Source organism: Poecilia mexicana, unplaced genomic scaffold (genome assembly GCF_051168715.1).
Source record: "Poecilia mexicana isolate PSO_F unplaced genomic scaffold, ASM5116871v1 scaffold_9, whole genome shotgun sequence".
NCBI lineage: Eukaryota > Metazoa > Chordata > Actinopteri > Cyprinodontiformes > Poeciliidae > Poecilia > Poecilia mexicana.
Window position 1 is genome coordinate 22,763,697 of NW_028263378.1, and position 22,706 is coordinate 22,786,402.

Below are 22,706 nucleotides of genomic sequence, written 5' to 3' on the forward strand. Positions count from 1 at the left end.
ACCGGCCCACTCTGTAAGCAGGGTAAGCCACAAAACGTCATTGCTAAAGAGACTGTAAGAGGGTTGTAGCAAAGACTATTAATGAAAAGTTGTGTGGAAGGAAAAAGTTTAGCAAAAACTGATGCAGAAAAAGTAGGGATGACCGCAGCCTTGAGAAGACTGTGAAGCAAAGTCAATTCAAGAGCACAGCGGGTGTTCACAAGTCCTAGTCTGTAGGTGGAGTCAGTACTTCAGGATCTACCACACACAGATGCATCCAAGATTTAGATGCTACATTGTTACATCTGTTTTGTTGAACCACTCTAGAATTAAAGATGTCAGGAGTTTCTTACCTGAACTAAGGAGTCAACTCAGTGCTGTAAGGTTCTTTTCTAAGGTGAAAGCAAAATGTGCATTTTGTCTAAAGATCAAGGCCCTACAGTGTGAAAGAAAGGTGGAAAGGCAAAGATCCAGTCAAATGTCCAAGGACAGTAATGATTAAAAGAGATAAACACTTGATAAAAACATTTTTGTGACACTTTATTTGAAGGGGTGTGCAAAAGACTGCAATGACGCTGTCATAAACATGTCATAACACCTGTCATGAATAAGAAGGAGTCTTTATGAATGTTTATGACTGTTGTCATGAAGTGTCATTCGGTAAATAATGACACTTTTAATGCAAAGTTGCTTTAAAAGACTATTAAAAGGGCCAAATTTGCATCAAAGTTGGAACTTTCAATGGACTTTAAAACATTAAAAGTGTCATTTACCGAGTGACACTTCATGACAACAGTCATAAACATTCATAAAGACTCCTTCATGTTCATGACTGGTGTTATGACATGTTTATGACAGTGTCATATCACTCTTCAATAAAATTGTTACCATTATTTTTTCAATTGAATCACAAGGAAACGTTTGATATTTTTAATTTATTGAGATGCACCTGTAAGGGGAGACAACTCACAGTGAAGTTTCAGGGGGAAAAAAAAGTCATTTGTCAATGTACAGATGAACAACAGAAGGCAAAATATGACATTTCTTTTATTATGGCCACTTTACTGCATGTATAAACAATTACTATTTACATAAAGATGAAGAAAATACAGTGAGAAACAAAATGCAGAAACAGAACAAATGTGCAACCGACTACAATCACCACATCAGTCACAAACTCGAGCGTCAGCAGGATCCTTACGTGGAGCACGGAAGATCCAAACCACGGCCTAAAAATCTGAAAAATCAGCAGAACTCACACACAGAAAACACATACTGAAGTGGTCACGAACGATATTCACAGAGTACAAACAAAATTCTCTTTTTTTTAAAAAAAACAAACAAACTCAAATACAATTATGATGTCATAACTGATGTTTATGCTGTGAGGTTTCCTGCCGAACTAGCCTCCATTTCTCTGCACCCGCAATCCACACCGTGTTTCCGAAACACGAAAAACTCCCCTCCCTCACGATTTTTGTCAATGCTTCTGTCGCGTCTAGAACAGAGGAGGTGTAAATAGCGAGTAAGAAAGCAAAAGAAAAGACAGGACATAGAATAAATAAGGTCCGTTTTTTTTTTTGTATAAAATTTATGTTTAAAACAATCTCCTCAGTGTTTATGGATTCCTGCAAATAAGCAGCATCAGGAGAAAAAAAAGAAGAAGAAAGAAATCACACACGTGGCAAATATGTCAAATTAAAAATCACAAAGCTGCTTAATCAAAGCTCCACCCAAATCCAATTGTAACTACGGCTGATGATAACATTCGACAACAGCGCTGATCGGGTTGCAGCTGCTTCTTCCGTTTCCTGTGATGAGCGCTGTTTGGTGATTTTTAGTTATTTAATTTTTTTGCAGATGACTTATAGTTACATGTAAGGACCAGATCCTAAAAGCCATTTACATGCAAATCACTAACCACTTCAGCAGTGAGAATTAAGTATGAAGCAGCTCCTAAACTGATGCCACCACTAAAGAAAGCTTCCATGCACCCAAAGCCACTGTCTTTCAAGGAATCGATGCACCGACTTGTGCACGCGTTACGTTCGTTGCCGAGAGTATTTGCAAAAGTTTCCATTTGATTAAATTGAGCGTGGTTTGCACACCAAGCAAAGTAGCTGTGCTCGGAGATAAAACAATTTTTTCGCAAGGCCAGTCTGGTTGGGTTAGGGCGTGTAGGCAGGTGGCGGCTGAAACTGATTGGCGACGTCGTAGTCGGCGGGAAAAGTCTCGCTGCTGTCCTCCATCTCCGAGAGCAACTCCAGGGCCTGCTCCTCCTCCTCCGTGGGGTAGTGGCGTAGGAGGTTTGCGGCGGTGGCGAGGATCGACGCGCCGCCCGCGCCTGCCACCAGGTAGAAGCTGATGGCGAAGGTGACGTATATGAGAGAGCCGTGGTACTTTTTGTGCTGCTGCTGAAGTGCCAAGATCAGTTCTGAGGTCCAGTAGCAAAACCCAATTACTGTGGCACACTGCAGCACTGAGGGGAGAGAGAGTAGGTTAATAAAAACTAACATACGCTCGACATTATGGCTCACTAAGGACAAGAACAAGTTTGCTGTTCAGTGTTCTTGTCCAGCTGCATCAGTTCTGATTCTTTTTATTTGTAGAATCATAGACTAAGCATAAATGATGTATAAACATTTCATGTTAGGCTTGATTGTATAAAAAGTGCTGTGTACATAAAGATTGATTGCTTGAATTGATTTACTCCAAAGATATAAAATTGATCTTTTTACTTTAAATAATGTCAGACTGAGTATACCCTCAGGGTTTAAGTTTATCTCAACTGTACTTAAGAGGTTAACAACAAGACACATTATATGAAAATCTGTTTAAAAACATTATTCTTCCTAAATACTCTGGTAATATGTTTTCTTTAAGGTCAACCTTTCTGCATAACAAAAACTCAGAAATCTTGATTTTACTTTTTAAAAATTCTGATTTGATATTTTTGTCAAATCGTCCACTTTTACTTTGTTTATTGATACACACAATAAAAAATAAAAAATAATAATTAAAAAAAACCCTCCAATAATAAGAATATTTACCTGTTAGTATATGTGCAAAAGCATATCTGCGTGTGACCTTTAGGGCAGAGTGTTTGGGTCCAAACACATCCAAGAGAAAAGCAGTGAGACTGCATAATATGCCGAGGAAACAGAAGGCAGCGATGACTCTCAGCAACAGGATGATTTGTGGGTTTACACAGTAATCTGTGGAAATACAGAAGTCACAAAATTACACGTTAGCTGAATGATTAACAACTGCCTACGCTTACAGGTTGTGGCGTGCTTATTCTCACCATCCAGGAGCTTGGGATCGATGTACCCCAAGACATCCGCTACCCCCAGCTCTTGTCTAGGACAGGCCCCTCCGTGAACCCGGAGCCAGGCCGGTTCAGCCAGAGCCGTGCACAGCGCTGTGATGGACAGAGCTCCGGGCAGAGCCGACACCAAGCTCCGCTCCGGCTGCTTGGGCAGGGAGGTGCCCGCTCTCCGTCTCCGACCTCCAGGGAGAGTGGAACCCGGTGGGGCATACATGATTATTGCGTCTCCTTAGTAATTGGTGTCGTTAGAGGCGTTGGTGAATCCTTCTTTGTAGCTTAGGGATGAGCCAACCAAGAGAGTAGGCAGAGTAAGGCCTGTAAGCCGGTTCAGGCAAGGAAACTTGGATCACGAGGGGATGACAGCGGCTCCGGACTCTTTCTTTCAATGAGTTACACACAATGTGTTCGACAAAAATCGGGATGCTAGATAAAACAAGACGCTGGCGGCCGATCAGACAATGAACAGATGGTCCCTAGGCCTGTTAGCTCTTCTGTTAGCCTGATACGCTAACTCCTTGTCAACGCCAAATATAACAAAAAATAAGGACAAAACTAAACCTAACACAAACAAACAATTTAAAATAAAACTTAACACACGATAAGGATATCTACAACAATAAAAACATACGGTTACTATTGGTACAGAAAAGGAAACACAAAACAAAACAAAAGACAGCCTCCGCTGGTTTCCCGTAATGTTGACTTCCTGTTAGCAGTTGGCACCGGTCTAAGAGGAGGGGTTTCTGCCACCTAGTGGTGACTCATTAAAAACCACTTACATGAGACTAAATAAATTGTTACAATTAGATTGCCAGTTACAAATTGTTCTACCCCCGCATAGAAGTATTATGCAGTTTTATTTTTTTGCTTCATTTCAAATCAAAGTAGTCTAAAAGTCAGTATATTTATTCCTTAACATTCAGCAGGCATGTCACTCGGCTAGAAGTGATGACGCAGTGGAGTGGGAGGAGTTTCCACTCATAAATTGAGTAAAGTGTTTACTGTTTAGTTACTATGTTGGTGCAAGGTCAGGGATTTCTTTTCACAGAAAGTGTGTTATAACTATATATAAATTACTGCTGTTTGATACTCCGCCAGCAATTTATTACATAAAAACAAATGTTGTTCAATCGTTTTTCTAAGACGACACGGACATCACTTGTATTTTTGTTTCAGCCGAAGTGGGTGTCCACCGCCCGCTCTCCCCGGCGAGAAGAGGAGAGTTTGACAAATAGTGCGTGTCTAGCAGCATCAGAGAACGGAAGTGATCCAGAATGCAACGCGCGCAGCCTCTGATAAGCAAACATGGCAACATTTCCGTTGTAGACATCCCTGTAAGATATTGTTTTACTTTGTTCATTGCTACATAAACGACCCTCATTAATTTCTGCTGCACCACATGCTGATAAATGACAAGCGGGCTTCGTACTACCGGGCGTTAAAAGTAGACACGGAAGTATCGACGCTTCACAACTGCGTGAAATATTTGAGTAGCCATGAAGGAGGTTCTGTCCCTGGTTCAGAGGATCAGCGCGCACCCGGACTCCCGCTGCTGGTTCGTCTCCTGGAGCCCGAATGGGGCTCTGCTGGCTTCATGCGGGGGTGACAAGGCGATCCGGATATGGGGGCGAGAGGGTGAGCTGTCAGTAACACGAGCGGTAGCGCACAACACTAACATTTAAAACATGGACAGGTGGGTCATGTTTCTGTAGATAAATGATGCTAACAAAGTCATTCTTAGAAAACGGTCCTCAGTTTAAGTAAAACTTCATTTTGAGCTCCTTCATCTTCATCACAATTTAAGGTAGCTCACAAAAACACTTGCCAGCTGGGGTCCATCTGGTTTGCATCCTCTCCGTTGTTGCAGTGACTCTAATCCATGAGTTTTGGGCATTTTAGTATTACATTTCTGTATTTTCAATTTAAAAATATGCCAAATACCACATGAAAACAGAAAATGGCACTTATTTTTAGCTGCATTTCTTTTTTCCAGGTGACTCTTGGATCTGTAAGACCGTGTTGCAGGATGGTCACCAGCGCACTGTGAGGAAGGTGGCCTGGTCTCCTTGTGGCAATTATCTGGCCTCTGCCAGTTTTGATGCTACCACATGCATTTGGAAAAAAAAGAACGATGACTTTGAGGTTAGATGAAACTTTTCTTGTTCAGCTGGTGAATTTTCAAAAAACTTCTGAACTTTTGAACTTGTCTTCTAGAGCTTGACCATGTTGGAAGGACACGAAAACGAGGTCAAATGCGTGGCGTGGGCTCCTTCAGGGAACCTCCTGGCCACCTGCAGCCGAGACAAGAGCGTCTGGGTTTGGGAAGGTTTGTTTTCAATAAAACTAAAGTGAAATCCTTTGTTGTAAATCACTAAATTAACTCTAGCTCTTAGCTTGTGTGCAAACACAATTCGTTTGTGCGTTTCAGTGGATGAAGATGAAGAATACGAGTGCGTTACTGTGTTGAACTCTCACACACAAGATGTCAAGCATGTTGCGTGGCACCCCAAGAAGGAGGTAGCCCCTGACCCCTTGCATCTTAATCATACCTTGGCTTGACATCAGGCTGTAACCGGGTTTTCTGTTTGCACAGCTTCTGGCTTCAGCCAGCTATGACAACAACATCTGCATTTACAAAGAGGAAGACGACGACTGGGAGTGCCAGGCCACCTTGCAGGGCCACACATCCACCGTGTGGAGTTTGTGTTTCGATGCTGCAGGGGAGAGGATGGCCTCCTGCAGTGACGACCGCACCGTGAAGATTTGGAAAGAGTATCCCAGCGAGAATGGGCAAGGTGAGTTCATGGTGGACAGCAGCACTTTTGTCGTCGTGTATTGCAAAGAAAAATGAAGTAACTTTTCGCTCGTTTAAAGGGAACCTTTCCTGGAAGTGTGTTTGCACCCTGTCTGGGTACCATGGACGAACGGTGTATGATGTCGCCTGGTAAGAGAACCCATGCCATGATGATTGGGTGCATCAGTGACTTATGTTATTGTTTAACAGCTTAATCAGCCCTGTTGACATATTGTTGTGTTTATTCATAAGCTGATGGCTTATAGCTAATTTCCCAATTGCTCCATATCACTGGGACCCAGAAATGGGTCACATTTACGGTGAACGTGACGTCCTGATAGTTGTGCAGCTATCAGTCACCAGCATTTTTTCTACTTTCTATTAGCTGTAATAAAAATTAAAAAATGCTTGAAATTTCACCAAATTATTACCGAAGTAAAATGTTGTAGATTGAAAAACGTCTCAGTAGCTATTCTACTATTATCAGTCTTAAAACATTTTTTCTCTCTGAAAGTGAAGTTATTTTCTGACCTAAATAAATCACATCTGTTCAGGTGTCAACTGACGGGCGCTCTGGCGACTGCCTGCGGTGACGACGCAGTGAGAGTTTTCAAGGAGGACGTGACGGCCAGTCCTGATGAGCCAGTGTTTTCGCTTGTCGCCCAGGCGACCAAAGCTCACAACCAGGATGCTAACTGTGTTTCCTGGAACCCAAAGGAGGCGGGCCTCCTGGCTTCCTGCAGCGACAACGGAGAGATTGTAATTTGGAGATTCAAAGAAGAAGAATTAGACTGATTCTGTAGTTTTTGGACCTGATTTTGTTGTTGAAAGGTTGCTTTGTTTTTTTTTTTTTTCTTTTTGCAATTTCAGGTAAATGTTTTGCGTTTGTTTATGATGAGAATAATACTGCAATGTGCTTTTGAGTCTGCATTTTTGGAAATGGTATCCTATGAAAATTGCTTTAAAGTTTTTTTTTTTATAAATACAGAATATTAAACATAACCACAAATGGATCCTTTATTTAAAAAAATCTTTTCAGACAGTACATGATACTAAAAACATGTAGAGGAGGAATTAGATTTCCATAAAAACCAGTTTAAATTCACAACATAACTAGAGTGCTTGTTTCTATTTGAAACACAATCTGCTGTGAGACTGCAGCGTCTTTTACAGCAAACCATCTTCAGAAGAGTCTAGGTTGCCTTGGTTACCGCAGTTAAATCAAACGGTACATAACTGTCATGCAACTGAGATTAAAGGTGGACAGACGGACACAAATTTTGGACTGGAATTCAACGATCAGGTGTTTCAAACTTAAAGAAAACTACCAGGTAAAATGACACTGAACTTTAATAAGTATTGAGACATGCTGACAGGTAAAGCAAAAGTACATAAATCAGGTTGAGCATCTAAAGGACAAAAAAAAAAATAAACCCCTTGATTCCCTCCGACTACTTTAAAAAATTTACTGCTTAGTCTGAGTCACTTTCCCCCTCGCTGTCGGCCTCTTTCACATCCACGCTGAATTTGTACTCCTGGTCACAGCCCATGTAAGCGTCGCTCATAAAGTATAGGGTGTAGTTATGGATGCCCATAGCCGGAGCAACAAAGTCCAGCTTCACCTGCAGATAAAGAGACAACAAAACTGGTGTCAGGATGTTGCTGCACGGAGCGTTTTGGTTGCAGCGTTTGCCTTTTTTTTTCACCTTTGCTTTCTGCTGAAGAGTCAGCCTCTTGATAGAGATGAGGCTGTTCGACTTGGGGTCTCCGATGACCACCCACCAGCCCTCCTCACGTTTCTGCAACAATTACAGATTTCCACACGTCAGTCATGTTTCGATAATGGAAGGATGATGGAAGATGAGGCCTACAGTGACACTGACCTGAGGGAAGAGTGGTGCGATGACTGGACCGGTCACCTCTTCCTCTCGCTCGAGCTGCACCTGGACCAGAACTGGACTGCCGCTGTGAAAATACAGGGTTGAAACAATCGCGATTAATCAATTATTAACCAATGATCGCTAAGTGGAGTATATATATGCTGATCACCCTCAGTGTTATAGTTAAGCTAAAACTGTACAAAAAATATATAAACATGTTCTACATTTAAGATGAAAAACCTTCTTTGTAAGGAAATATGTAAAGAAAGAAAAAAAGAAGTTCAATTATTTATTTGCATTTTTATGTATTTCTAAGATTGTCAAAAAATCTTAGGTGGTCAAATGGCTAACCTGATGTTCACTTACATTTTTGAAGATGATCAAACGATTTATGCCTTTTATTAGAATTTTATATTCTAAAATAATGCAGGGTTAGAAATTAGGAGAAAAGAACATGGTTCTTTAAACTTTTTGGTAGTAAAAATCTGTAAAATGAGGCAAGCACTGGTCTTCAAACAGATTCATTTTGGCCAGTTTTGATTTCGCTTTTGGCATATTATGTTAGAATATAACCTGCCAAAATGAACGAATGTGTCTACGAGGCAATTTAACATCTGAGAGCGTCTGAACCTTTTGATGTTGTCCCTCTCCGCTACGTCATAAGAAAGCTCGATGTTGGGGTAGCGGTTACAGAAGCGAGCCACGTCGGCCATGTGTCCGTCGGAGAGCTGCAGCAAAGACGTTCTGTCCTCGTCCTCCATTTCCATGATGTCAAAGATGCTCTCCACACCCTGAAGACGGAACAAGCAGAGATGATATTGTCTTAAATTCTGCATCATGTGCTCTAATATCGCCACTGAAGCGCCTCAGCACCACTCACTTTGTCAGTGCAGCGCTTGATGTGGTCTGAGGTGAAGTGGGGCAGCTGCTTCAGGTACGAGTCCTTGGACCACATGGCCTGGGTGACCATCTGCGCCAGCTCCATGGCAGCCAGGGCGGGGCTCAGCCAGCCGTTACTGGACAGCACATCGACGCAGGCCTGAATCAGACGGATCGCCTGCAAACGAGGAAAATGATTTAAACGCGTTGCCGTCTGGAACAGAAACCCAACGAGCCAAGTCATCAGAAGGGGAGTCCCGACCTTGCTCAGGATCTCCTCCGTGTCTGACTGGAGCTCGGCGCTCAGCTGCATCCTGGAGAGGTGGGCCTGCAGCAGCAGGTTGGTCTTCACGTGAGGATCGTTGAACTTTGGGTTGTTCAGCTTGTGGGGGACTTTCTGTGCCAGCTAAAAATTAAAACAACATATAGACTCACCAACAAACTAGGGATGGAAATCATCAGTTTGTGAGTTAGTCTAAAGATAATTGAGCTTATCGATTGACTATTAACTGATAAGCGGCCATTTTTTAAAAACATGGGTTTTCTCTTGTAACAAAAGGACCAATCATCTTTCCATAATACGCTGAATTTACAAAAGAAGCACATCTTTATATACATTTTTTTGCTTTAACTGTATTACATTTTTTTTTGTTTTTGTAAAATTTAAAACAGGAACCACTTGGGTTGCTGAATAGAAATAAAAGATGAAAAGAATGAAATATATAAACCACAATCCCTCATGTATGTTCATAGGTTTTCTTTGAGGAAGTCAAGTGCCCTAATAACTGTCATCATGTTTTTCTGTCACAATTTTTCTCTTTTATGCCTTTCACCTCTCTTTCATAGAAAATCAGTTTTTTGGTCAAGACAAATTGACGCTGCTTCCCTGGAAGAGATGAAACTGAATGAGTTTGTCGAAGTTTTATATTTCAAAACAGAACCGCATAAAGTGCGGTTTGCATCACACACTGGACTCTGTTTGGACCGATTCTCTTTCCTGTTCTGGTATGGTCCTGCCATCTTTATTCCTTTATCAACTGGTTCCAGTTAAGGATGACCAGCAGCACCCTCTGCTGGATGGAGGTCAAACTACAACACAAAGAAGTTCTAAGCGAACGTTATTAGCTAATTGACTGGAACTAATTTAATAATTTTTAAATAATAAACCATTATTCGACAATCTTAAGTGGATAAATTGTTTGCATCTTTCCCCATTTACCTGTCGGAGAAGCGCGTCTTCGTGGTGCCTGATGGGAATGTTCTTGTATTCAGCCGCGTTGGAAATGATCTCGATCAACCCGCGGATCTTCGTCTTGGCGTTCAGGGACATACTGAACAACTCTGCCCAACACAACAGCAAAACAACAGCGACGTTCAGCATCCCATATGAAAATCCTCCAAACGTCATCAGGGCCGTGTCGGTACAAACCAATTGTTGTGTAGTTGATGTAGTAGTAAGCGGCGATCATTCCCAGGTTGAGCGGAGCGACGTCCATTTCGTCCTCGATGCTGATGCACTTGGACTGCTCCAGGTCATGCAGGGTGTTTTCCACCAGCTCGGACAGGTGATCGGACAGGTGGCGATGGGACATGCCTGCCACGATTAGAGGATGGCGCTCAGATCTCCTTCAAGCCTTTCACTCGACCTGATCAGTCAGGTGTTTACAAGCCGATCCTCACCTTGCAGGTTGTAGTAGTTGGGGTTCTGCGTCATCCGTCGGTAGAGGAATGTCCAGGTCAGATAGTCGACGGCGTCTTGCTTGTTCTCGACCGTCTTGGTGACGATCTCGGCGTTGAAGTGGTCGTGGAGACAGTGATCCAGATGGGACTCCACCGGCAGAGGCTCATACAGGAACTTCTTGAAGAAGTCCTACGGGGAAAAGGCACATCAGTGGTGACATTTTAATAAAATCTATCTTTGTGGGTCTTTAGCAAAAAAAAAAAATCTGAAAAATTGAAATTCCAATGAATTACTGGAATATTTTAACTCGTTTAGGGCTGCAACTAACAATTATTTTGGTAACCAATTATTCTGACGATTGATCAGATAAAACGTTTTGGCAAATTTTGCAACTTAAACCTTTTAATACAATGTTAGAAGTACATACCTTCTTAGATCCCTGACACATGATAACACAGCGCCCCTCATCATCCAGCATGGGCCTGTTTGCCTTGCCGACCATCTGGAGGACATCGTATATGGGATAGTCCACATACCTAAAACAGGGGAAAACAAAAAAATGTCAAGAAAATTACTTTTTTTTTGTAAACTATTTTAAGTCAACTCTCCAAGAGTCTTACGCGTGGATTTTTCCATTATAGTACTGGGTGTCCATGACAATGACGAGATGGGCAGAGACGTTGATGCCCCAGCAGAGCGAACGCGAGGAGACCACCACCTGGACAGCACCTGTACCAGGACAGGAAGTTAAACACACCAGAAAGCTGTTGTCATGTTTCTGTATTTTTCTTCTTTATTCCTGAAACTCTCTGTGGGTCGGGGTTGTTTCATACCAGAGTTAAAAAGCTGCTCAACTATCCGGCGCTCAGTGGCAGTCAGGCCCTCGTGCAGGTACCCCACTCCGTTGGCTAGAGTTTCCTTCAGAGTCGGGTCGTTGATTTTCTCCAGGAATGGAACCAGTTCTTTCTCAGAGCAGTACAGGAACCTGAAGAGAGAAAATACTTCCTTCAGATGAGCTTCCTTCACTAAAGGGCGGCGTTAAGCACTTTCCAGGCTCATGGTAGCTATGTTGCCTTCAGTTGCCACGGGCGATTCAAGGATTTCTCAAACATGCGTGAAAGAATCAATGCATCAGTGTGTATGCTTTAGATGAGGGAATCACATTATAATATGATGTAAAGTTAATTTAACATAATACTGTCCCTTTAAATCTCTGTCTCAAAACGAAGGCTGACCTCTGAGGGACGACATCGGCGGCGCAGAACGTGAGGATGTCGATGGCGGTGAGGCGGGTCTGCCTACGGGACGGGACGAACACAACGACCGGCTTGGAGGGAGAGTGCTTCATGATGGCGTGATACACCGGCTTGGCCATGGACAGCAGGCGGGTCTGAGTGTGGCTCACGTTGAAGCCCTGCAGCGACACGTGAGCGTTGACAGAACGTTAGGAATCCTGACAGGTGATTTGTCCGTTTCAGCAGCCATGTGTGAGCAGACCTGGATGTGCAGCTCCAGAGGTACAGGCCTGACGTTGGGGTGGAAGTTGAACGTAGCGGTGGTGCTGCAGCCCAGCCAGTGAGCCACATCTTTGGCGTTGGACAACGACGAGCTGAGAGCCACGATGCGGATGGGGCGCTCGATTTGAGAGGAGATGTACCTCATCCTCGAGCAGATGACCTCCAGCACGGGCTAGTAGGAGCATCAATTAATTTTATATAACACACACAAAAAAACAAAAACAAACAGCTAACGCTAATCTTGACTGCTCTTTGTTCTTACTCCGTTTTCTCCTCCGATGAGGTGCGTCTCATCCACGATGAAGAGGCTGACATTCTGGACGTTCTTTCGCTGTTTCCAGCGACGAGACAGGATGTCCCATTTGTCCGGGGTGCTGACGATGATGTCGCCTTTTCCCAGCAACTTCAGATCCGTGCTGGTTTCTCCCGTCAGCAGAACCACCTTCTTGTTCAGGATATCCTGGAACTTCTGGTGCCAGTCAACAAACACCTGAGAGACAAGAATCCGTGTTTAGGAAGATCAAAACTATTTTTTGCTTTTTTTTTTTTACATTTTGATCACATTACAGTCACAAACCTGCATTCTTGTGGCACATACATGTGAAGAGGAAGAAACAATGCATAGTTTTCTAAGATTTTCAAACATAATAATCTGTGAGGTGTGGCATAGATTTGTATTTAACCCCATTTACTTCAATAATCCAGTGTAACCTTCAGAATCCACCCAATCAATGAATAAAGTGAACTTGTTTGTTATTTAATCAGCTTTGTTAAAGTACATAAAGGAAACAAATAATAATGGCTGTAGATCACTTTTTTTTAAATAAAAACAGCAGTTGAAAAATGTGTGACTTTTAAAATCAAACAAGAGCTACAATTTTCTAATGTTAGAGTGGCCTAGTCAAAGTCAAATGTGTCAAGGAGACAAAAGTGAGGTCCTATAAACTGAATCAGTGGGGCAAAACACAAATGCACTAAAAATATTTTAAAAATCATATTTCTTCCACTTCACTGATTGGTAGGGCTGTAACTAATAATAATTAGCAGTAGCACTGCTTTCCTTTATTGTTTGGATCAATAAATGAATAGCAAAGGGTGCTTAATAAGATATTTTTGTTCCTAATTTGAACCAGGAGAAGCTAAAAATGCCACGTGAGGAGTTCAAATATAAATTTTTTTGCACAGTTTTGGCTTAATTACTGCTTTACGTGTGCTGTTCTTTCAGCAAATGACAATTTTTAGCATCTCTATGCTATGGTAACAAATAATTGATTACCAAATTGGCTGACGATTATTTTAATAATCGATTAATCATGATTAATGGTTTCAGGCCTACTGGTACAGATGATTTTGAATTGATCCAACACATGAACCCCAATACAACATGCTACAGTCTGTTTTTATAACATTACGAGATGATGAATCCCTGCAATATCTCGTATGTGTTCTAACTAATTAATAAGGAAGGTTTGATGTTTTTGTTTGAGATTTGTGACTTTGCACCTGCTCCGCCAGCGCCTCCATTGGGGTGATGTAGACGCAGCGACCCTCTGAGTTGTGCAGCAGCATCCTCAGGATGGCAAACTCTGCACAGATGGTCTTTCCGCTGCCAGTTGGAGCTCCAACAAACACATTATCATCACTGTTGTACACAGCATTGAAGACTGGAAAAAAGAGTAAATAAGAAGTTAGATGAGCAGTGAAGTCCGTCCTGATCTAGGCTCAAGTTGAAAGTCCTGTTTCACGTTGTGTACCTTGTGTTTGGATGGGGTTAAAGAAAGGGAACTTGTTCTGATAAAGAGCCTCGAAGGCAGAGTTTCTGAGCGCAGTGACAGGCAGCGGCTGCAGATCCAGCAGCTCCGTGGGTGGCGGGTACTTTTCAGGCAGGATAAGGTGACGGAAGGACACGGGCAGCTGCGTCTCACAAGCTAACAGAAAAACAAAGAATAAAACCTGCTGGTTGAAGAGCTAACACAGACAGCAGGAGAATCCTGAAGGCTGCTTACAGAGCCATCGGTCCGAGACGACGCGGATGAAGTACTGCGGAGGTAAAGGCTCAAACACCGGAACGAAGAAGGTCACAAGGTGCTCGTCCTGGGCGTACTTGGCCTTAAGCAGGAAGTACTCATGGTGGAGGATGACCTCACTGTCGACATCCTCCACCAGGATCCAGAAGGCTTCAGAAGATCCGTGAATCTGAGCGAGAAAATAAAACGTCTGAGATGAAGCAAAGGAGGAGTGAGAGACGACAAAGGAACCGTGCTGGGAGTTTAACCGACCTTATCGTCCCACTGGAAGTCCGGCGTGATGGTCAGCTCCACTTTGAGCGTGGAGCGAGTGATGGGCTGAATGTGGACGGCCAGGTCGAGCTTGGGGAACTGGTGCACGTATTTATGAATGGTCTTACCCATCTTCGGCATGCGGATCAGCTCACCTGAACAAAGAAACGTTTGTTAGCTTTCTTTTAAACTACGAGAGCAAGGTTAAAAAAAACAAAAAAAAAAAAACAAAAAAAAAACAGCGCTCACCAATCTCATTGTGGTTGAGATCATAGAGACGCTCGAAGGGGAAGTTTTTCTTCTCGATCTTCTTGACGACCTCTTCAGGCAGCTTCTTGAACTGCCGCAGCGGGGACATCGACTGCCACCTGTTCACGCCGGAAACACCAACCATAAACGACTTCCGTCGACATGTAAATGATGATGGCTTAGCGCTGACAATCCCACTCACATCCGTTTGTCAATCATCTTGCAGAGGTTCATGGTCTTGTCTGTGAGCTGGGCCCAGCCTCGGTTGAGCACGATCTCAAATATGGCGCGCATTAAACGACCAGCACTCTGAAGAAAGAAAAATGTAATTATTCTCTTTATAGAAAACTGCAGAATATGGAGATGCTAAGCTGTAAAACAAACTGTTCTTGCTGTACCTGTGTGACGTAAACCATGTCTGCCATCAGGGCGAAGCCTTCCAGTTTGAGCTGAGAGATGAACGCTTGAAGCAGGACATTAATCTGAAACAAAGTTGACGCAAACATATTCAAATATGAATAACCTCGTCAACAACTACTAAACTTACTGAAACTCGATTATGTCACCTTCGCGCTAGGCTCCTCGATGCTCTCCTTTACAGGAATGGGAACTCTTTCCAGAAGCTTCTGAAGCTCAAGTTTTTCCTCCTAAAAGAGAAAATTTTTGTCTTTGTTTTGTATTATGAAAAGTCTGCAGTGGATCGACTAGGGATAGAAAATAGTCCCCATGTCTGTCTCCGGCCAGCATACCTCTCTCACTGTGATGTTCCTGAACTCTGAGGACAGAGAAAAGACTCTGAAGAGTTCGATCTCACTGAGCGTCGGCTTCAGCAGCTGGTTGTAGGTCTGAATGGAGTCGTGGGTGATGTAGAAGTGGCTGGCAATGCGACCCAGGTCTGTTACCTTTATGTAATGATATATAAAAAAAAGCAAATTAACTTACTGCAAATTTACTATAACGGGGATCATTATGCATTACTGAGAGCTAGTTGGCCGACCTGGAAGGTTCCTGTCCTCTTGTCGTATTTGATGAGGCTGTTCTTGTCCAGGACGTTGGCGGCCGTGTGAATCAGGTCCATCCTGCGCCTCTCCAGCAGCGGGTCCGAACTTCGGTCGTCATGGGATACTCCATACAGCGTCGGGTTGCGGAGCATGCGCACGTACAAGTAGGTATAGCCGAGCCAGTTCACAGCATCCTGCGGCGACAAACGCACCAAATTAACTACGGGGGAATCTAAATTTGATTTTGTTGCTTCTGTCTGTCACTCACCTTCACATTCTGAACGTTTCCCAGAACTATCTCTGCGTTGAGCATGTCGGGGAGCTTCGCCACCATCTGGCTCTCTATGGGCAGCTGCTGGTTCAGCAGGGACAGGTAATACTGCAGCTCTCCGTGAGACGTGATCAGGATTCCCTCTCCCTTGGTGTCGTACTGCGGACGGCCGGCTCGACCCAGCATCTGAAATCAAGCGGCAGGTTTCATTTCTACTGATGTGTGACATCATTTATTGCTTTCATTAATAATGTCTGGTGATTGTCCCTGCTGTGTAAAATACTAAATATAACAAGATTTTTTGGAAAGTCTCTCTCTCTCTCACTATATTCACCTGACTTGTCTGAGAGCAAAACACAAATTTAACACAAAAAAAACCCTCCAAAATTTCAACAACATTGTTTTAATGTATAAAAAATATAAGCCAAGATCTATTTCAATTAAGTAAATCACTAAAGTCATTGGGAAATTAGGAATAATAATTATTCACTACATTGAAAGGATCCAAACAAAGCAAATGTAAATTACCTTCCTGCTCAAATTAAAAGCTTAAACACAATATACAAAAAAAGATTTACAAACTATGTTCTTATTAGGTTTTATGGCTTTTTGAAAGTAGAAATATTTTTTGTAATTGTAACTGACCTAAAAAAAAAGTTTGGTCTGATTTCACTTCAGACAGTGAGGAAAAACAAATGTGTCTTTATAAGGTGCATGAAAATGTCTGTGTTCAGATGTAAATAACATTTTCCAAATTTAGGCTTTTACCCAAACGTTAGGATTGCACTTTATTACCAAACTGTGTATTTTGAATATCAATCCTGTTCAATGACTTTATAGAGAAATCAATCACTCTTCCAAACCTTGAAAACACATAAATGAAATTTAAGGATTTCAGGCACCAGAGTTGATCAACTTTTCAGCAAATCAAAACACCAGCTGTCCAGACAGACCTGTAAAATGTCCAGCGCTCCCAGCTCTGTCCACCTGCCTTTCTCTGGGCTGTAAACCTGGGTTCCCTTGATGATGACGGTGTGAGCTGGCAGGTTCACACCCCAAGCCAGAGTGGCTGTGGACACCAGAACCTGGATGTGTCGATCTGCAAACAGATCCTCCACCAGCGTACGGTCCACTCTGGTCATCCCAGCGTGATGGATCGCAAAGCCATAAGGAAGCAAATCTTTTAGCTCCAAGTTCTGAAAGAGAGAGAAATCTTTAACTCAGATCAAGCAGCTGACACTGAAAACCTTTTGATGATCTGGTCTGGTGATGTTTACTGACTTTGCATTGTTCTGCCTCGGTTCGCAACACTTCAGTAGAAGCAGAACCCTCTCTCAGGAACAGACCCAGAGTGTCCTTCTCCAAGCACATGTCCCGAATGGCTCTGGCGGTCTTTCCTGTCTCTTTCCTGGAGTGGACAAATACCAGGACCTTTTGGGAGACAAACGAGCATCAGATTTACCCACAAGTGAAAGTAAACAAAAGGAGTCTCAGTCACTGCAGATCAAAGTCAAAACACACCTTCATTTTGACTGCAGACAGAAACACTTAAATTATAAATTAAATATAATGAAATTGTCACATTGTTACTCTCATCCATAGCAGCTACGGTTTAAAAACAAAGTAAACTTTATCTCTATCAAAACAATTAGACTTCCTAACTTATGTTAAGCCACTCAAACCTTTAAAAAATGTGGAAAAAGTTATAGGGGTGCATGAAACTTTCACAGATGATCAAACTGTTAACCTGACATGTTTACAGTTATATATTTTTTTCAGGACAATGTATAACCTGCTTTTTTTTTTGCCTCGTTTCCTGATATATATATATATAAAAATAAGAGTCCCAGAAATCTTCTTGGAAAATATTTCTACAGTGTAAAGCAAAAATGTTAATCACAGTAGCTCTTGGTGTTAAATCAATCACAGCTCACCTGGTTCTTTCCAGCATGCTCCATGATCTTTTCATAAACAATCTCATTCATGATTTGGAAACGTTTGATGGCTTTCTTTTCTGTGATACCAACGTACGTCTGCTCCAGGGGCACAGGGCGGAAACTGGAAAGAAAAATTAAAAACAGCTCACAAATCTGACGTGTCCAAACAGGAAACAGTCGGCTCAGGGATTACAACCCAATAAACACCTGTTGTCAAAGTAAAACAGCCCCTTCGCAGGATCAACGCGCAGGCAGGTGGCTACATCTTCATAGTTGGGCAGCGTGGCGCTGAGACCAATCAGCCGCACGTCCTCCTGGGTCAGCTCCACGTTGCGGATGGTCCTTGCCACCAGGGACTCCAGCACGGGGCCACGGTCGTCGTGCAGCAAGTGGATTTCATCCTAGAAAACGCTGACTTGGTTACCCTCAAGGATTTATTTTAGCTTTCAGTTTCTGAACTTGCTTAGCAGCATGACTTACGATGATGATAAGGCGCACTAGCTGGGTGTAGGTGCGCTCGCCGCCTTTCCGGGTGATGATGTCCCATTTCTCAGGGGTGCAGACGATGATCTGAGTGGCGTTGATCTCCTCTTTGCAGAGCTGGTGGTCTCCGGTCAGCTCAGACACGATGATGCCGTAGCTTGCGAGACGCTGAGAAAAAGAGAAACGATGGCATCATGAGCTCTGGTCTGATCTGCAGCAAAAATTTCACTGCATGTAAACAGTGTTGTATGAAGAGGCAAAATGCTCACCTTGCCAAAACTTCCCACCATCTCCTGTACGAGGGAGCGCATGGGTGCAATGTAGATGATTTTAAAGTCATCCACGTTGATTGTTCCATCCATGTTGATGTGCTTCCCGATTTCCCTCAGCATCGCCATCAAGGCGACGTTGGTCTTACCGGCTCCCTGTGTGCAGGACGACCACGCACATTTAGAGGAGATAACTCACGTCAACTCAGCAGTAAGACAGTTTTCCAGTGCCGATGTGGTTCGCTCACCGTAGGCGCGCACAGGAGCAGGTTTCCATCCGTCTCCATGGTGGTCTTGAACAGCTTGCTCTGAATGCGGTTAAGAGTTTTGAAGCCTTCGAATCCAGCCTGGGCGTACTTGGGCAACTTGTCAATGGAAACAAGTACCTGGTGGAACAACAAAACGGCTGAATGCAGGACATAAACTCAACCAAAAGCAGCTTGAGACCAAACAAAGCAAATAATTGAAAAGCTTGGCATTTGGAAAAGCCAGGTTTTCCTCACAGTGGATGAAACAACAAACCTCGTCATCAGCAAAGGGTTTCGGCTTGAGAGCGGGCACGTGGACTTCTTCGTAACCTTTACGCTGCTTACGAAAGGAGCCGTCTGGCAGCTGGCATCGCTTGTTGGCCATGAAGTGGCTGCCTTGACTGAAGGCCAAGTCTTCCAGGTCCAGAAGCTGCCGAGGCATCACTGACTGTTCGGAGGACGAAAAACAGGAATGAATCGTCGTCGATATCTCCAGTGCTGATTAATTTGATCAATCGTTTCAACCCTAGATGGAAATTGAACAAGCAGTATTTACCTCTCCATGGTCAACGTCCATCGCTTCCAAGTCATCCACCCGAGACTTCCTCACTCTCTCTCTGCGAGATCGTTCTTCCTAAAGTTGCAAAGAGATAAAAAGTGTGAAAAGCCGCACATACTACGTTTTACCTCTGTGTGTTAGCTTCATAGCTGGATGCTTTACTCTGATAATGTCCTCCTTCTCAGTCTCCTGCAGCTGGTAGAGAATCTTTGAAAGCTCCTGATCCGACTCCATCTTTCCAATGATCCGCTCCTTTTCTGCCTCGCTCTGAGCGCTGGCCAGCATGGTGCAGTACTGAACTGTGTGGCAGAAAGAAGAGGTCAAATGAGTCAACTCAAATCAAACACTGAACAATCCGGGGAGGACATGGTTCGAACCAGACTGCCTTACTCATGCGGCGGTGCTGACGGAGGACTTTGATGAAGTCAAAGGTGTTGAAGCCCAGCAGCAGCACCAGCTGGTTCTCACACTCTCTGTCATCGCTAGCAGTCTGCGGTTCAACAAAGAAACACAAGAAGGTAAATCTGAATATTAAAACATATACACTCAACGTTTAAAAAAAAAAAAGCATAAACAAGAACGATGTGAGAAACCTTGAGGATTTCCAAGACTTCGTCGGCCTTCTTTTGAGAAACGATGGCGTCGTCATAGAACCGACTGAGCTGACGTTGGAGCCAGAAGGCGTCGATGTCCCGAGGATGTAACTGTTTCTTCTTCTCTGACATCACGTCGCCCGCCTCACCGAGCTACGGAGGCAAGGATTTCTGATTACACTCTGAATAGGTAGCAGCTAAAACGCGCGAGAAAAACTCAGTGGGTACGCTGGACTTACATTTGCCGTTAGCCTGGTGGAGACAACAGCTTCTTCTCCTTCGCTGTCTTCATCTGAGTGCTCGTCTCGTACTTCGCCAAACTGGTCCTCATCTCCTTCCTTTGGAAGAAGAAAAGAGCTCATAAGCTTCTAAGCGCCAGTTCTGTCACAGCTTGAGCATCAAGATTCAAAGTCAAGCTCTCGGCACCAAAAGGAAACGTGTTGCACAAACGTCACTAAATACAAAGAAAAAAAAAATTTCAATAAACAATAAAACTCACTTCCTCATCAGATTCGAACTGCACGTTGACGCCATACGTTTCATCAATGTTGTCATCTGTAGATTTGTAGCAAGAACAGTTTCATTAATAAGGCTTTTGAAAATGTTTCACATCAAAATGAATGGATTGGTACAACTTGCAGACATTGGGAGAGAGAATTATATCGGGAAAAGCTAAATTATTTGAAATATTCTCCTGAAATTGAGGATATTTCAAATAAAGTCACATTCCAGAGTGCATTAGAAGTGCCACAACAAACTTTTAATAACTGCTGACCCATATTCTGCAAGTCCTTGTCTCCTCCGTAATCTGTGATCTTCTTTCCCAGGTTGACTAGCACATGATAGCGCGTGTCATCGGACGGGCCAAGGAGTTGCTCAACTTCACGTCGCCTTTCTTTGTCCCTCATTTTGTCGTTCTTCAGCACCGCTAACACTTCATCGGCCGCTCCGCACAGAATATCACGAGGCTGCAGACGAAAGTGCGTCAGCAGGCGGTTTATAATGAGAGCTACGTTTAGAGGCAAAACAAGTCCTACTAACCTGATCTCCTAAAGCTGCGTGGATGAAGCTCAGCAACACTTCATAGGTCTCTCTGGTTTCTTTGGTTTTGGGCTTGTACACTATGCCCACCATTTCATCGATGCCCTCAGACAGGAGGGTAAAGCCTTTCATTTTGTTGATGTCGTGTCTGTCCTCATCTCTTTTTCTCCTCCTATTTTGGAAGAATAAAGTTATAGTGACCACAACAAATTTTAGACAGGACTGTACTAATGCATACAACTGGCAAAATATGTATTTGTTTGGCAAGTGTAGGTGTCAAACTTGAGACTTGTGAAGGCTGGTGTCCTGTAAGGACAACTTTGTGTTTGCAATATGGCACACTTTGGTATAGCAAAGTTTGCTGTCATGAAATGTGTAGCTGAGAGAAACAGATGAAGAAATTTACAGTAGATAATTTGATATTCTTTCCCAATATTCCAAATGTAGAGAATAATTTTGGGAATTTCTTTATAGGCAAAATTGAGCTAATCTGTTTTATTTTTGCATCAACGTGCATCGAAATGTGTTAAGATGCTTCTGTAAATCTATCATCATCATTGCACTGGTAATAAACGCGGCTTAAATTTTGTTTGAGGTAGTCCAAAGAAAGCATGTAAGTAAAGCAGGCAAAACAAGTCCTAGTATTAACACCTGACTCACAACACAGGTCTAAAGACATAAAAATAAACGACGAGCATGAATTTATTTATTTAGTTTTGTGGCTGCACTTACTTATCTCGTCGTTCCTCCAGCTTCTGGGGTTTGGTCCTCTGAGCTTTGTCCCCCATCTTTGTCCCCTCCAGCTTCCCCACCAACGACAGCACCTCACCGGTGGGCTCATCTCTCCGAGTGCGGTCGATCAGAGAGCGATCCGCTTGCAGCACCAAGTTTGAGTTCTACACATTCGGTACAAACATATTATGATAAATGGTGGAGCCAAATAAAGATACTCCGTTACTTATAGGTCAATAATGTAAAGCTAGTTCGCCAAAAAACAAAACAAACAAACAAACAAAAAACTCCATTATCCCAATATCCATGTGTTTATATTCTTACATACTTACCGCTTTGTACTCATACTGCAGGTTACGAGCGGTAACATCCGCCATGGTGCCGCTTTTCCCTCAGCTTCCACCGCTCCTCCAATTACAAACGCTCACAGAGCTGACTTGACTCTGACTTTTCAATGAGACACCGAGCGCATCGGTTTAATGTTTCTATTTCAAATAAAAGTCGTTCTCATTAATCTCTGAAATATTGCGTTTTTCCTACGTAACAAAACCGCTGCTAACACGAGCGCACAACAGGCTTCCGCTGGTTTCCACTTCCTGTGTCAACGGAGTGTGAGAACAAAGAGAAAAATATGCACTGCCCCCTGGTGGCTATCCAGGTCACGACATACTTCAAATTCAATCGAGCCTTTTCTACTCGTTTGGTTTTGGCATTCTAATGTCTGAGTGTTGCTTTTAGGAAACAAAGTGGTTCAGTCTGAAACAAAGCGTTAAAATAATATTATTATATTAATTATAGACTATTATCACAGATCATTTTAATTCTGATTTACACACATTCTTCTGCTTCCTTTTACAGAAAATTGCTATTATTGTGTTTAAGATGAGAACAATTATTACATTATTAGCAGTTCTTACATTATTGGTTGGCACGCAAGGACAACACCTTTTGAAAATAATTTCAGGGGCGAGATCATCTCATGTATG

General features: G+C 43.0%; 3 protein-coding genes across 3 annotated transcripts; 1 reads left to right on the forward strand and 2 right to left on the reverse strand.

The window, feature by feature from the left end:
• Positions 1-899: 899 nt before the first annotated feature.
• tmem127 (transmembrane protein 127) lies at positions 900-4,084 on the reverse strand. The gene is made up of 3 exons (XM_014992795.2): positions 3,284-4,084; positions 3,030-3,194; positions 900-2,458 (listed from the first exon to the last, which is right to left on the reverse strand). Exons 1-3 carry the CDS (start codon positions 3,519-3,521, stop codon positions 2,148-2,150), a joined length of 714 nt encoding a protein of 237 aa, XP_014848281.1. The 5' UTR covers positions 3,522-4,084; the 3' UTR covers positions 900-2,147.
• Positions 4,085-4,416: 332 nt separating this feature from the next.
• Positions 4,417-7,114, forward strand: ciao1 (cytosolic iron-sulfur assembly component 1). Its single transcript, XM_014992792.2, has 7 exons — positions 4,417-4,942; positions 5,301-5,449; positions 5,522-5,633; positions 5,736-5,824; positions 5,901-6,102; positions 6,182-6,251; positions 6,656-7,114. The coding sequence occupies exons 1-7, from the start codon at positions 4,804-4,806 to the stop codon at positions 6,894-6,896; spliced, it is 1,002 nt and encodes a 333-aa protein (XP_014848278.2). The 5' UTR covers positions 4,417-4,803; the 3' UTR covers positions 6,897-7,114.
• snrnp200 (small nuclear ribonucleoprotein 200 (U5)) lies at positions 7,094-22,325 on the reverse strand. The gene is made up of 44 exons (XM_014992789.2): positions 22,053-22,325; positions 21,721-21,884; positions 20,989-21,160; positions 20,723-20,915; positions 20,447-20,502; positions 20,187-20,285; positions 19,948-20,100; positions 19,745-19,844; positions 19,517-19,653; positions 19,352-19,429; positions 19,070-19,243; positions 18,796-18,933; positions 18,548-18,703; positions 18,276-18,446; positions 18,003-18,196; positions 17,793-17,916; positions 17,140-17,289; positions 16,812-17,054; positions 15,856-16,044; positions 15,584-15,781; positions 15,336-15,488; positions 15,153-15,233; positions 14,985-15,068; positions 14,789-14,895; positions 14,587-14,705; positions 14,338-14,492; positions 14,065-14,254; positions 13,813-13,986; positions 13,562-13,722; positions 12,321-12,548; positions 12,039-12,230; positions 11,777-11,955; positions 11,375-11,526; positions 11,162-11,270; positions 10,969-11,077; positions 10,541-10,730; positions 10,290-10,454; positions 10,080-10,201; positions 9,123-9,266; positions 8,862-9,038; positions 8,612-8,772; positions 7,985-8,066; positions 7,808-7,900; positions 7,094-7,723 (listed from the first exon to the last, which is right to left on the reverse strand). Exons 1-44 carry the CDS (start codon positions 22,095-22,097, stop codon positions 7,574-7,576), a joined length of 6,411 nt encoding a protein of 2,136 aa, XP_014848275.2. The 5' UTR covers positions 22,098-22,325; the 3' UTR covers positions 7,094-7,573.
• Positions 22,326-22,706: the final 381 nt, after the last annotated feature.

Bases quoted from the DNA above. Each gene is read 5' to 3' on its own strand.
- snrnp200 (XM_014992789.2), bottom strand. From the start codon at position 22,097: ATGGCGGATGTTACCGCTCGTAACCTGCAGTATGAGTACAAAGCG. The intron at 21,885-22,052 runs GTAAGTATGTAA...CCGAATGTGTAG, and splicing joins TGCAGTATGAGTACAAAGCG to AACTCAAACTTGGTGCTGCA. The intron at 18,197-18,275 runs GTAAGTCATGCT...AGCGTTTTCTAG, and splicing joins TAGTGCGCCTTATCATCATC to GATGAAATCCACTTGCTGCA.
- ciao1 (XM_014992792.2), top strand. From the start codon at position 4,804: ATGAAGGAGGTTCTGTCCCTGGTTCAGAGGATCAGCGCGCACCCGGAC. The intron at 4,943-5,300 runs GTGAGCTGTCAG...TCTTTTTTCCAG, and splicing joins CCGGATATGGGGGCGAGAGG to GTGACTCTTGGATCTGTAAG. The intron at 6,252-6,655 runs GTAAGAGAACCC...ACATCTGTTCAG, and splicing joins ACGGTGTATGATGTCGCCTG to GTGTCAACTGACGGGCGCTC.
- tmem127 (XM_014992795.2), bottom strand. From the start codon at position 3,521: ATGTATGCCCCACCGGGTTCCACTCTCCCTGGAGGTCGGAGACGGAGA. The intron at 3,195-3,283 runs GTGAGAATAAGC...GTATTTCCACAG, and splicing joins CGATCCCAAGCTCCTGGATG to ATTACTGTGTAAACCCACAA. The intron at 2,459-3,029 runs GTAAATATTCTT...CTCTCCCCTCAG, and splicing joins TTTTGCACATATACTAACAG to TGCTGCAGTGTGCCACAGTA.